Source organism: Kogia breviceps, chromosome X, assembly GCF_026419965.1.
Source record: "Kogia breviceps isolate mKogBre1 chromosome X, mKogBre1 haplotype 1, whole genome shotgun sequence".
Classification (NCBI taxonomy): domain Eukaryota; kingdom Metazoa; phylum Chordata; class Mammalia; order Artiodactyla; family Physeteridae; genus Kogia; species Kogia breviceps.
In genome coordinates this window covers 130,402,867-130,415,972 of record NC_081330.1, presented here as the reverse complement: position 1 = coordinate 130,415,972, position 13,106 = coordinate 130,402,867, and the positions used below count along the sequence as shown (strand labels likewise).

General features: G+C 47.2%; 1 protein-coding gene across 2 annotated transcripts in view; it reads right to left on the bottom strand.

Annotated features, from left to right (window-relative positions):
- The window catches only part of PUDP (pseudouridine 5'-phosphatase), a 98,894-nt gene that overhangs the window by 17,280 nt on the left and 68,508 nt on the right, over nucleotides 1–13,106 (bottom strand). Inside the window, exon 4 of one of the 2 annotated variants that reach the window (XM_059050120.2) lies at nucleotides 10,229–11,610. The exons of the other annotated variant lie outside the window; for it this stretch is intronic. Coding sequence (XP_058906103.1) covers nucleotides 11,353–11,610 — 258 coding nt within the window. The 3' untranslated portion in view covers nucleotides 10,229–11,352. Of the gene's footprint in view, nucleotides 1–10,228; nucleotides 11,611–13,106 lie in introns of those variants that run through there. 2 annotated transcript variants of the gene reach the window in all.

The window sequence follows — 13,106 nt, the reverse complement described above, 5'->3', positions numbered from 1 at the left end:
ATGATGGAAACATAGACGACAGATAGATAGATCAATTGATCTCGGTATGTAGATGTATATATAATATTTATTCCTGTTCCTACGATCATTTCTATTTTCTCCTTTGCCTTCCAATTTTCTCCGTAGAAGGCATTTTCTCTGTCTGAGTTCAACATGCTCTTGATCAAAAGTCTGTAGGCCCAGATTAGCACAGCAGATATTTACATGAAACAGCAGGGGAGGATCAGCTGGGGTGTGTGACTTCGGTAGGCGATAGGAGGCGGATTCCAATGTGTTGTCTAAATCATCCTCAGAGCCCCCAGGAGTGCCACACGCAGGGACTTTTCATTTTCACTGTTTAAGATCACCTTTTAAACGCAGCTAAAATGAGGCAAAGTGTGTAGATTTTTGAAAAGAGGTTAAAGAGAGATGTTGTTTTTGATACCTCTTGCTTGTAGTAGCTGACTTATTTCAACAAAATAAAAGGCTTAGAAGGAGAGAGGGTTACTCTTGCTCAGTGGGTAGGGAAAACATTCAACATTGAAAAATAAACCAATATAAATCTCAAAATTCATACCACTATGGTTGGGTGGAAATTAATAGATATCATTTAGTAACTTCATATTATCATGGATTTGTAGTGAACTAAAACAGGGCAACTTTAGGGGAAAAAGTCATACACTTAAGGGAGAAATGAACCCTATGTTTAACTCTGAGCTCCATACATCCCATAAGGATGGATATTGTTTTATCCCCTGAATGCCCTTTCTTTCTTAATGCAGAAGGTTTCTTTTGAATATTTCACAACAGACTTTTTTTTTTTGCGGTACACGGGCCTCTCACTTGTCGTGGCCTCTCCCGTCGCGGAGCACAGGCTCCGGACGCACAGGCTCAGCGGCCACGGCTCACGGGCCCAGCCGCTCCGCGGCACGTGGGATCCTCCCGGACCGGGGCACAAACCCGTGTCCCCTGCATCGGCAGGCGGACTCTCAACCACTGCGCCACCAGGGAAGCCCCAGACATTTTTTTTAAGGATGGCATATTTGAGTCAGCCACCACGGCTTATTTGAGAATTAATCAGATACTTATAAGTTTATTTTGTAACTTCCTTAAAATAGTGTGTAACAATGTTAGTTTGGAAACAACTATCCAGTGGTGAGTTCAAACAGTTTACGAGTGCTGTTGTGGGTAAGTGTATACATTGGGGGTATAATATTGGCATTCTTCAGGGAAAACTCTGAGTCTGGTAAGTGGAGAAAATGGCACAGAATGATGTTTCTTTTCTAAAGTTTCTGCAAAAGCCACCATCCAATTTGGATTATGATTCGGAAGACTAGCCATTCCAATCCTAAAAGGTGTATGTCAGTTTCTTTCTGTGAGTTCACCGGCTCCGGACCTCAAGGTAAGGAGAGCGGGTGAGACACAGCAAAGGACACCACACAGACATCTACCATGTTAATATTTTATCCAAAAAAGCCTGAGCGCTCAGCATGGAGGGAATCTCAGGACACTGAACTGTCCGCCCTCTGGGTTGTATTCCCACCGAGGACATCACTCTGGAGACAGAGTCTTTTATGAAGTAGGGCTGCAGAACCAGCTCCATCTCTACTGCCCCAGGAAGAGTGGTCCAGCATGGCGTCACCCTCATCTTCAGACCCCAGACATGAGCATCTGTGCCATCCCGGAGCTTGGAGCGTGCCCTAGGAGGTGGCTTAGGGCAGGATGCCCCAGCCCAACCATGTCCCACCGCCGAGAAGAGCCAGCTGAATGCTGCTACTGTAGGGCTGGACACAGAAGGACACACTGCCATGGAGAAGCATCCCCACAAAAGGGTTAAAGAAAGAGATGAGGGTGCTGTGCTTCCCTGCTCTCTCCTGGAGAGCCCAGGGCACCTCATTTTACAACCTGTTCTTGCTGCCTCTGTGCTGCCCACGGCGGCGGCAGGCTCGCTCCCGGCCCTCGATAATTAAAGAAAAGCAGCTGGCACTCGGGGAGGCCATGAATGCCCACGGCCAGCCACCCACCCCTCCAAGGTCCCATGAAGTCCCCACTCAGACCTCCTTCCTCTGCTGCCGTGCCTCCTATTCAAAAGCCTTCACTGTCATTAACCCTCCTCTTTCCTTGCATCGACATGTGATTCCCGCAGATGAGCAGTTCTCAGCTGAAAATGAGGAGGAAGCGCTCTGGTTAAAGAGGTTACGAGGGGAAGTCGCGTTCTCCAGGGCATTTGCGTTTTTACAAGGGGGATTCATGGACATGTGTGGCAACATCACCATGGAGTTCTGTGCAGAGACACAGGGCAGGAATGAGCCTGGTTCAGTGCAGAGAGTGAGATTTGTTTCATTTTGTTTTGTTTTGCGGCACGCGGGCCTCTCACTGCTGCGGCCTCTCCCGTTGCGGAGCACAGGCTCCGGACGCGCAGGCGCAGCGGCCACGGCTCACGGGACCAGCCGCTCCGCGGCACGTGGGATCTTCCCGGACCGGGGCACGAACCCGCGTCCCCTGCATCGGCGGGCGGACTCTCAGCCACTGCGCCACCAGGGAAGCCCAGGGAGTGAGATTTGGTGTCAGAAGTTACTTGTCGGGGGCTTAAACCATACACGCACGTGGCTGCTTCCTCGGCTGTAAAAAGACATCTGTCTTGATGAGCAGGATGTGAAGAGCTAGGGAGGACAGAGGTCTGAGAGACCCTTAGTTACCTGGCTGTGCTGGATCTGCAGGACTAAATACACTTTCGGGGGAGATGCCGAAACACTTCATGAGCTCTCTCCCCCATGCTTGCCCTCCGCCTGGCCGGACTCTCAGCCTGTTCTGTCCTTCCCCTTCTCTCTGGGGTCTCAGGTTTTGAAAGGGAAATTTCAACTCTGTCCACCAACCAGGGCTCCGCGTTCCCTTTAGGATCAAGATAAAATTACTTCACGGAACTCTACCACGGGGAGTCCTGAAGCACGTCCTTCTCTTTCTGACCACTTTGAATTGTTCAGTCCACAGAAAACTCCAACAAAGACAAGAGACTCCCTCCTGGATCCTTTTTGCCCTGGAGCGGCCACCCTGTCTTTGCTCTCCTGATCAGTAAAACTTCTCGGGAATCTTCTCCACACATGGTGCCAAGCCCTTCACCTTAATCTTCTCCAGTCTGTCCTTGGTCCCCAGAACTGATCCTGTCCAACCTCAGGTAACTAGATCCTATGTCCACTTCTCTGCCCCGATCGTCCTTGGTCTCTTGGCAGCGTTTGAAGGTGGACTTTGAACTTTTATGAAGTTCCGATCACTTCCCTTTGACCTGTTTTCATTGGACACCTTCGTGTGTTAGGACCCAGATTCTCCTAAATCTATGCATTTTCCTCTAAGCCAAGCTTTTGCTTATCTTGACAAACTATCACCAGAAATAGACTATAAACCACAAAGTGATTTGAACTCCTTCTCTTTTACTTTGTCTCTTCTGTTGGTTCTTCTCGCCAACATCACTTATTGCTATGTAGGCGAATGCTATCAATATTTTATTTTTAAAGATTTTTTTGATGTGGACCATTTTTAAAGTCTGTATTGAAATTGTTACACTATTGCTTCTGTTTTATGATTTGGTTTTTTGGCCCCAGGGCACGTGGGATCTTAGCTCCCTGATCAGGGATCAAACCCACACCCCCTGCGTTAGAAGGCGAAGTCTTAACCGCTGGACCGCCAGGGAAGTCCCTATCAATATTTTAAAATGCACGTATTTTACATTAGAAAATAGACTGAGCTCATCGATTCATTTGGCATACTCTAAATCCCCAGTTGAGATCTTTATCCATCTCTTGTCCAAATTACCTAACTTGCTACAAATACAGGAAGCTCCTTTTATGCGAGCTAATTAGAGGAACGTGTTTGGGTGTTGGTAAAAGGTACGGATTAACACTGGAATCTGGGATTTTATCATAGCGCCAACTTCCACAAAGCCCTTCTGCTTTGATGGCTTCTGTAGTTTCCTCCTTTTGACTATTTTGACTAGTGCTACCGTGAACATCTGTGTACAAGTTTCCGGGTGGACATACTTTTTCATTTCTCTTGAATACACACCTAAGAGTGGGAATACCGGGTACTGTACGGTCAACGTATATTTTGCTTCTTAAGGAAGTGGCCAAGCTAACTTTCACTGCCTCCTGACTCAAGCGTAAATGCCGCTTCGGTGGCAAGGCCCCCTCCTTGACGCTATGAGCCCCAACTTAAATTAAATGCCCACTGCTGTTCTCGCTCAGACACTGTCCTTCTACCCCACAGACGTTGATAGCAATTTGCAACTGAATCTTCCTGTGCGTGGTTCCTTACCATGTCTCCCACACTACATTACACATTGCCTGGGGGTCAGAGCGTGCCCCTCTGGTTTACCATCACTAGGAAACCAAAGAGTCACTGTTTTGTTTTGGGTGTCCCTACTTATCCACCCCCACTAGAGGCACTGGGTACCACTAGTTACCCACTCCCCCACCCCCCAGAACTCTTGGGATACGCTTTGAGCTACTCCTTCCAAAGAGCTCTGGCCAGGGAAAGGCAGGTGAGTGTTCGTAGCTAACAGGAGGGAGTGGACAGCACGTGAATCTACAGGGACTGTCACAAGACCAGAGCTGCCTACCTGAGGCCTTCATGAGGACCCGGGAGACAGTGCTGCCAACAGGCTCAAGGCTGACTCCCACCATCCTGGAACTCAGCAGGCAAGTTCTCACTGCATGCTGTCAGGGTGGCGGGCGTGGGCATGGGATGTATGGACCATTTACTCAGTCAATTACAGTTCAGAGAGAAAAAAAATCAAGGTCCAGAAATGAAAGAAGTCGTCTCAGGGAAAGGACTGACAGAGGAAAAGCCTCAGATCCTAATCCTTGAGATGACTTTAAAAACCTGCCCTCCTAATAACCAGATGCTCTTCTGAAGGGACCGTGCGCCTCGGGATAGGACTGGCTACCCTTGAAAACACGGGCGGGTGATCGTCGCCTTAGACCCGGCCTTGAACTGGCTACTGACGCGTCTCATCGACGTGTGACTGTGCATTAGTAAGGAAACGAGCAGAGAATAAACAGCTCATCACTGGGCCTGATGAGTGTTTGCCAAGAGAGGGCACTCAAGAATGACACTGCAGGGGCTTCCCTGGTGGCGCAGTGGTTGAGAATCCGCCTGCCGATGCAGGGGACACGGGTTCGTGCCCCGGTCCGGGAGGATCCCACGTGCCGCGGAGCGGCTGAGCCCGTGAGCCATGGCCGCTGCGCCTGTGCGTCCGGAGCCTGTGCTCCGCAAAGGGAGAGGCCACAGCGGTGAGAGGCCCGCGTACCGCAAAAAAAAAAAAAAAAAAAAAAAAAAAAAAAAAAAAAAGAAAAAGAATGACACTGCAGTGTTTTCTTTTCCGGAGGTAGCCTGAGAATACTGACAACCCCAGTAATGAGGGAGCTGGCTCGGGCACAGGTAAGAGGTAGCATTCAAAGGGCTTCATATTTTCCCACTTAGTGGGCAGCTCAAACTTGTTCAAGGAAAATATTCTTCTTGATAAAAACGGATGGTGCGGCTAAGGCTGGAGGGCGTTCTGCGGGCTGCCTTCAACAGCGTGGGTCCCCGTTCAAAAACGCAGGGCCGCCTGGGCCCAGGCGGGACCCGTACGAGGCAGGTCTGCACCCGGAGAGTGGTGATGGGACGCCAAATACCCCTGACGCTTTTAATGACTACAAGTGTGCTGTCTTCCCCTGTGGTTAAAGGCAGCAGCGCTGGGAATGAGCAAGTCCCCCGGAGTGTGTGCCGCGAGGATCACGCGTACCTTTAACCCTCAGCTGCACCCCTGGCCTCGCAAGTTACGCGACGTCATCGTGCCTCAGCTTCCCCCGAAGTAAGACCGAGAGGGCACGCGGAAAGGACTCTCAGCCACTACAAGGAGTGGATTCGGACACACAAGAGCAAAAGCAGAGGCGCAGAGGTGTGCGTTCATAGATGTAAAGTGCCGAGCTCAGGATCGGCGCCCGGCACACGTTACATGACCTACTTATGCAGAAATACGGAGTCTCCCGCAATTCTCAAGCGATGAGCACATGTGAATACTCGGTACTGATTACAAGTGTCTTCCGTGAGCTTCTCGTGTTTCGGCAAGTGTCTGTCTCTCTGCCTTCCTTCCGCAGGCAGGCAAGCCGAGCGGAGCGCTCCTCGGCTCTGCCTGCGCAGAAGGCACAGAGCATGCACCCTGAGCAGAGGCGGGGGGGGGGCTCGCTCCAGGGACCTGGCTCTGCTGGCGCTCCATCCGGGCCCCCCGCTCATCCCCTGCTTCTGGGGATTCGTGACTTCGGGTGTACTTGACTCCAGGGGGTCGATTTCCCCCTGGATGATATCCCTGTGCCCAGCTTCCAGTCTAATGGAGACATCGTAATCCTTTTTGGGTGCACGTACCCTGCGCCTCCAGGTCACTCCTGTGGCCCGGCCGGCACCCGCTTCTCGCCTGACCTGACGACCACGCCAGCTCCCCGGGTCCTGAGCCCTCGCTTCGGGTGGTGCAGCTCCCGCCTGGGCATGACTCACTGATTGCAGGGCCTGCTGAGGCTTCTCCTTTTTTGTCGGATTAGATGGAGAAGACCCAAAGAGGTGAGCCTGGGAATATGAGAAGAGACCGTGGCCGAGGAGTTCAGGGAAACACAAAGCAAAGCACAGACTCAGGGAGAGGTACCAAGTCCAAACAAGATCAAAACAAAGGAAGCCATTCCTCGGAAGACCAAAGACCAAGGACAGACCCTTAACAGCAGCTTGATAGAGAGAAAAGAGACAGGTCGCCTTCAGCAGTAGGAACAATAGCTGGTTGTTTAGTCTATACGCTATGAAACTCAGGTAACCAGGCAATCGTACCTTTGAAGGGTGAAACAAAATTAATCTCAGACCAGAATTCGGGACCCAGTGAAGACATCCTTAAAAAGAGGGGTGAAATAGACATGTTCAGAGAAACGGTTGAGAGACCGTGACATCATGAGACTCATATGTAAACATTAAATGGCATTACTACTCATTGACTCGAATTTCTAGAAGGATGATATGAAAGCTTATTGATAGTAGGAATCCTTCTGGTTTCTGACTTTTAAACGGAATGCTAATTTTACCACCAATTAGAGCACTGACTTGGCTTACAGAGAAAATAGGTGTTCTTTATAATAAATATCTATCCTATCTGATTAAGACCTTGAATATGGAATGTATGCCAATTCTTTCCTAAAGTGGATCTTGAAAACACAGCATTTCAAGTGACTTTGCACAATTTATGAATACACCATCCCTCTGACGAGGTTTTCACTAAGCAAATGTATATACTACGGCATGTTTCCCAAGGTCTCAAGTTTATTAAAAGAGATGTGAAATTATATCATTTGCAGCAACACGGATGGACCTAGAGAGGATCATACTAAGTAAAGTAAGTCAGACAGAGAAAAACAAATACAGTGGGATATCACTTATGTGTGGAATCTAAAACAATGATATTGTACAAATGAACTTATTTACAAAACAAATATACTCACAGACACAGAAAACAAACTTATGGTTACCAAAGGGGAAAGGCAGTGGAAGGGATAAAATTAGGAGTTTGGAATTAACAATATACACACTACCATATATAAAACAGATAACCAACAAGGACCTACTGCCTAGCACAGGGAGGTATACTCAATATTTTGTTAACAACCTATAAGGGAAAAGAATCTGAAAAAAATACATATATACATATAACTCAATCACTTTGCTGTACACCTGAAACTAACACAACACTTTAAATCAACTCTACTTCAATTTAAAAAGAGAGAGATGAGAGAATATTACGATTCTTAAATACTTCTTTATACAGTAATTTTCATCCCCTAGAGAAATACGCTGTTAACATATTGGTAAAACTTGAAAACACTTTAATGTAAAAATACTCATCTTCATATACAGTGTTGTAGAAAGCCATGTGGAACTTGGGAAGCATGGGCATTTGCAGTCAACAAAAGCAACACTGTAGTACCCTGCTTTAACACCAAGCGGGCGGCTTCAGAGTCTCTAAACGGCTCTGTGACAGCCACCCACCACGGTGCGGGGGCCCGTCCTGCCCCTTGTCACGCAGGCTTGATGCTAACCTGGTACTGAAAAAAGATCTGGAAGCAACTCAAATATCTTTATGGCTGAAGCGCAACAAGATAAATACCCTGAGATGGGTTCTTATTCAGTTTTATATGACTATGGAGCCTGGCGTATGGTAAGGAAATAACAATCCTGAATTAGTTCAATCTGGATGACAGTTTTTCTGATGAAAATAGTTACAAGCAAGAGAAATCTCCAATGACTAACGAAGGTGACAGAGAGCAAGTACTCCACTATACAAGATTACGATCTGTTAAAGAGAATCACGAGAAACCAGAACATTCTGAGGCATCCCGAAAATCTGCTTTCAGACAGTGTGAGCTGCTCAGACAACAAATATCCTTGGTAAACCAAATATCTCCAACCAACAAAAACTAGTGGAGAATGCCACATGGACTCTGACATGGGAATAACCGTCGCTGCCATTTTATAAATCTTTCACGATGTGCTAAGGATTCTCATTCCATGTGTGACCAATTCTTTACACCATTCTTAACCCCATTTCACAGCTAAGGCATCTGAGGTGGAAAGGGGCAAAATAAAGGGACACCACTAGTCAGTAGCAGAGCTTCAATCTGAACTGAAGTCGGCCTCATTTGAAACCCCTAGCTCTTTAATTCTCATTTTCCCTTTACAGAAGATGATGATGGTGATGGTAATAATAATAGAAATAATTCTAAAGACTGTCGGTGCTAGACTTAGGTCAGAAAGCCTTCCTGTAAGGCCAGGGAGGTTTGAACTTTATCCTGCGGAATAGTAGAGCGTAGGCAGTACACGATGGTAAGCAGAGGAATTAACACCAATAGGCAAAAACTCATTATTCTTTGTTATAAAACTTGTTATCGTGTGCAAATTTGTTTTTAAAATGTGGAAACAGCATTCAAAGCATGCCAAATTCAGCATCAAACCGTCGATGATATTCAAAGGTTATGTGCACTGAGGTTTCTAAACACTGACTACCGTGGCAGAGCAGAAGTAATTCCTATTTCTTAGTAAGTCAATTGTCTTAAGCGTTACGTGGGTGTCTTCCAGACCTTTTCTCTTTTCTGTAAATCACTGAACTCTAACTGAAGACTTATTAGGTGGAAAAACTCTAATAAGTAGTAATTAGCACGTTCTTAAAAGTGTTCACGTTCCATTTCAGTGGGATGAAGAAGAGGATGACTGTGATATCTCTCGGTGGCTGTCATCAGTACCGAACGAAAATCCTTCTGATGGACAGGCAACCTACGAGCAAACGGGTGCAACTGAGGGCACAAAACGGCGTAACGTCTATTAATCCCTGAAGGTCCTAATGGAACACACTTTAAATGAGCTAAGAAAGTAAGACGACTACTCTTTCAACCTTCTTGGCAGCCGTCATTCTGGTCTAAATTTTCATTATTATACCTCTATGAAATTGATGGATTATTCAGTGGAAAAACACCACTGAAATCTGTATCGAAGCAATCAGACGCACGGAGAAAAATAAGAAAGAATATGTGGGCTTGGAGCACACATCCGTATTCCTCTTTAGTACAAAAAAGGACAAAGTGTTTGCCTGCAGAGTTGGCTAAAACCACAAAAACACCACCACCACATTTAAGACCAAATTCACCCTAGAGAAAAACTGACCCTGATCCACATCATTTAGAGGCATTAAACCTGTTTGTCTTATTCATGCAAAATGGCTTAATGATTAGAAAACATCAACACAAATATTTTGGAAGAATGAGATACCAAATCACACGCATGACCATTTCACTGAGAGCCTTTCTTTGCTGTATGCAAAGACAGCATGGTTCACCTAAAATATGCAAATGCCTCTACTATATATAAAACAACCCACAAGGACCTACTGTACAGCACAGGGAACTAGACTCAATAATCTGTAATGACCTATAATGGAAAAGAATCTGAAAAAGAATATATATATCAAATCAAATCACTTTGCTGTACACCTGAAAGCAATACAACACTGTAAATCAACTACATTTCAATAAAATTTGTTTTAAATATGTAAATGCCACTTTACAGTTGGGTTAAAAAAAAAAGTCAATCATGTATGTTTTACATTTATGTTTTACACATTTGTTAGAGGATAATTGTTTTTTTAAAAAAAGGTAAAATCATACTCCCATACAAATAAAACATGAACAAGTAAGTGTCAAAACTTTTATTCAATTAAACTCGCTGGTGAGGGAACCAGTAAGATGTTACAAACGATTCCAAGGAGAATTCAAAGAATAGACACGTATACAGCAGTCAAGAATGCTGAAATGATGTAAAACTGGTCAGCAGCCAGAGACAAGCATGCACAGACAATCATTCCACCTGACAATCACATACATCGTTATCACCTTTCTAAGACTCACAGAACTGAAAATTAGCTCAAGGACAATCAATAACAGAGAACACTGGGGCAGGCCAGAGGTGGGGTGTCCACCAGTGGAAACACCCTGTGATTGTATTTTTCCCATTCTCGATGCCTCTCACTATGTTCCCATCACAGAAGGCTGAGTAAATCTACTAAACGCAGTTAATCACCAAAGTTAATGTCCAATAAATTGTTCCAGAAATGGGCTACGGCTCTCGGTGGTACCAAGGATGCACTCTGAAATCCAATTCTATCTGCATCAAAGAATGTATTAAAAAAATAAATGTTCTTAAAGGAAATGATTTCTCTGAGGCAGAAAACATTCTCAAACGTGGATATGCACCTCGATATAAGACGTAGGCTACCATTATGTTCACACTGAAAGGAAACAACGGAAGATACAGTTCACAGTCAGTCTCTCAGTAGAGGTCCACAGAGATTTAAGGGCACATAAGGAATGTCAACATTTGCTGATAAAGAGAATGATTTATGAAAACCTCATCCATCATGTGGATTTCCCACTCAGAGTACAAACCAAACAGAATTACCATTACCACCTCACTTTTACCAGTTGCTAGCGCATGTTAAGATCAAACACTGGGGACAGTGATAGAGTACACAATGTATATAGATAGAATAAATATGTACATACACATATATACATAAAAGCATATACATATATGTATATATTTACATTTTCCAGCCAGAGTTGAGAACAACGAAGCAGAAAAAGAAATGAACCCAAATTATTCAAAGACTAAACATGACTATTCAAGGGACAATTTCCATCTGTGTTCTGGGCTGTCTCTCTTTTGCTTTCTGTCTGTCACGTTACAGTTCACTGACCCTTTAGAGAGCGAGGGCCAGGCCCTCGCGGGATGAGGAGGCCTCACAGGCTGAAGGACTGTTCACACGGAGGTCTGGGAACCGGGCTTTCCTCTGTCCTTCTCCTGGGCAGCGTGGGTCACACGTGTGGGCGCAGGGGCCTCCTGCTCGTAGGGCGGCAGACCAAACAGCTCGGGCCGGAAGTCCTGCAGGGAATCCAGCACGAGGGTGGCCTTTGAGGTCAGGTCTCGGTTTAAGTTTCCGTCGGGAACCATGACCACCTGCATCCCAGCTGCGAGGGCGGCCTCCACCCCATTGGGAGCGTCTTCAAAGACCAGGCACTGTGGGGTGAGGAAGAAAGAGAGGGTTGAGACGGCCTTCTCTGTAACCCCACGTCTAGACGGGGCTGTCACTGCCTGCACCACCGTCAGCTGAGTCAGCTCGGTGTTCCGCGTGACACAGAAACGGAGTGGAGGCTGTCCGGTGTACGGTCTGCGGGGAGGAGAGGGCGCTGGCCCTTCCGCGGTCCGAGTGCGTCCCACCACGTCACTTTACGGGGGAGAGGTCCTTCTTGGCCCCAAAGTGTTATGGAAACGTGGCACAGCTGAGTGGCACATTCTCGGTTTCTCGGTTTACAAATTTATTTTATTTGAACCGTAAGAATCTGTTCAATCGATAACTGACCATGCTGAGCATGAGAGGAAGTTGTGAAAAGTATGAAAAAATATGCTTTTAGGTGTAAAGTGACTTCAGAGCCGGCAATGTTTCAAGTACTACAGTCTGGAAATTAAACCGTTAGGATGTTTTAGTGAAAAACTCAGCCCCTGGGGGTACCCGTCACGCACCAAAAATCTCCCGAACACGAAGAGTGAGTGCCAGGTGCGGTACCTGTTTCACCTTATTCAGACACCACCTCTAAACGGGAGCGTCTGTGCCGCTGTTCGTGTCAGGAAGCTCCTCAACGTGCCGTCCTGTGACCATCGCTACCGTGCGTCTCACTTCAGGACTCGCTCCAAATGCGAGGCAGGAGTCTACCCAGTGGTGAACGGGCGTGTCACCTTTTTATCACCTTCCCTCCGAGTAGAGCACCCACTGAGAAAGTTTCCCTTGGGTCCTGGAATTCCACACTGAATGTGAAAGCAGCTTTAGTCTTTTCCATTAAGATTCTGTAGGGGCCGGACATGTATAAAGAGGGCTCCTCCTGGCACCTCTGAGACGCTCTCCTGTGCCCCTTCTTCTCCACAAGTGCCCGAGGACGCCTGGGGTGGCCCAGGTTGGATCCTGACAGCCTCTCACTCACGTCCTCCCAGCCGCCGGCCCCCCCGCCACTGATCACAATGACTCGCCACAACCCCACTTCACAGGGCGCTGCGGTCCCCGCCCCGTGTGCCGATGACCTGGAAATGGCTCCCGAGCAGCAGCTGCCAGGTGCACTCTGACACTAGAAGGTCTGCATCCTCTGATGTCCTTAAGTCAGTGGAAAACGCACAACACACACAAACACATACACACGCTCTCACACTCTTACTGCTGGTCTGCTCTGGAACAGGTTCACTGACTTTCCTTCTTTCCCTCCCTCCTGGAGGCTGAGCCATTTATGAGCTGACTCCCCTCCCAGGGCCGAGGTGAGGACCGAGCGAGTTACTACTCGTCATGACGACAGGTCAGCACTAGGCACTGCACAGAGTGGGCTGATGCCCGGGACACAGCGCTGAGCTGGACGGTCCTGGGCACACGGACACCCGGTCCCACTGCCTTCCCGTCAGGCTTCCTGCAGCCCCCTGGCTTGTTTCAAGCCCTCTGCCTCTACCGTGAGAAGACGGTTTCCCTCTCAGAG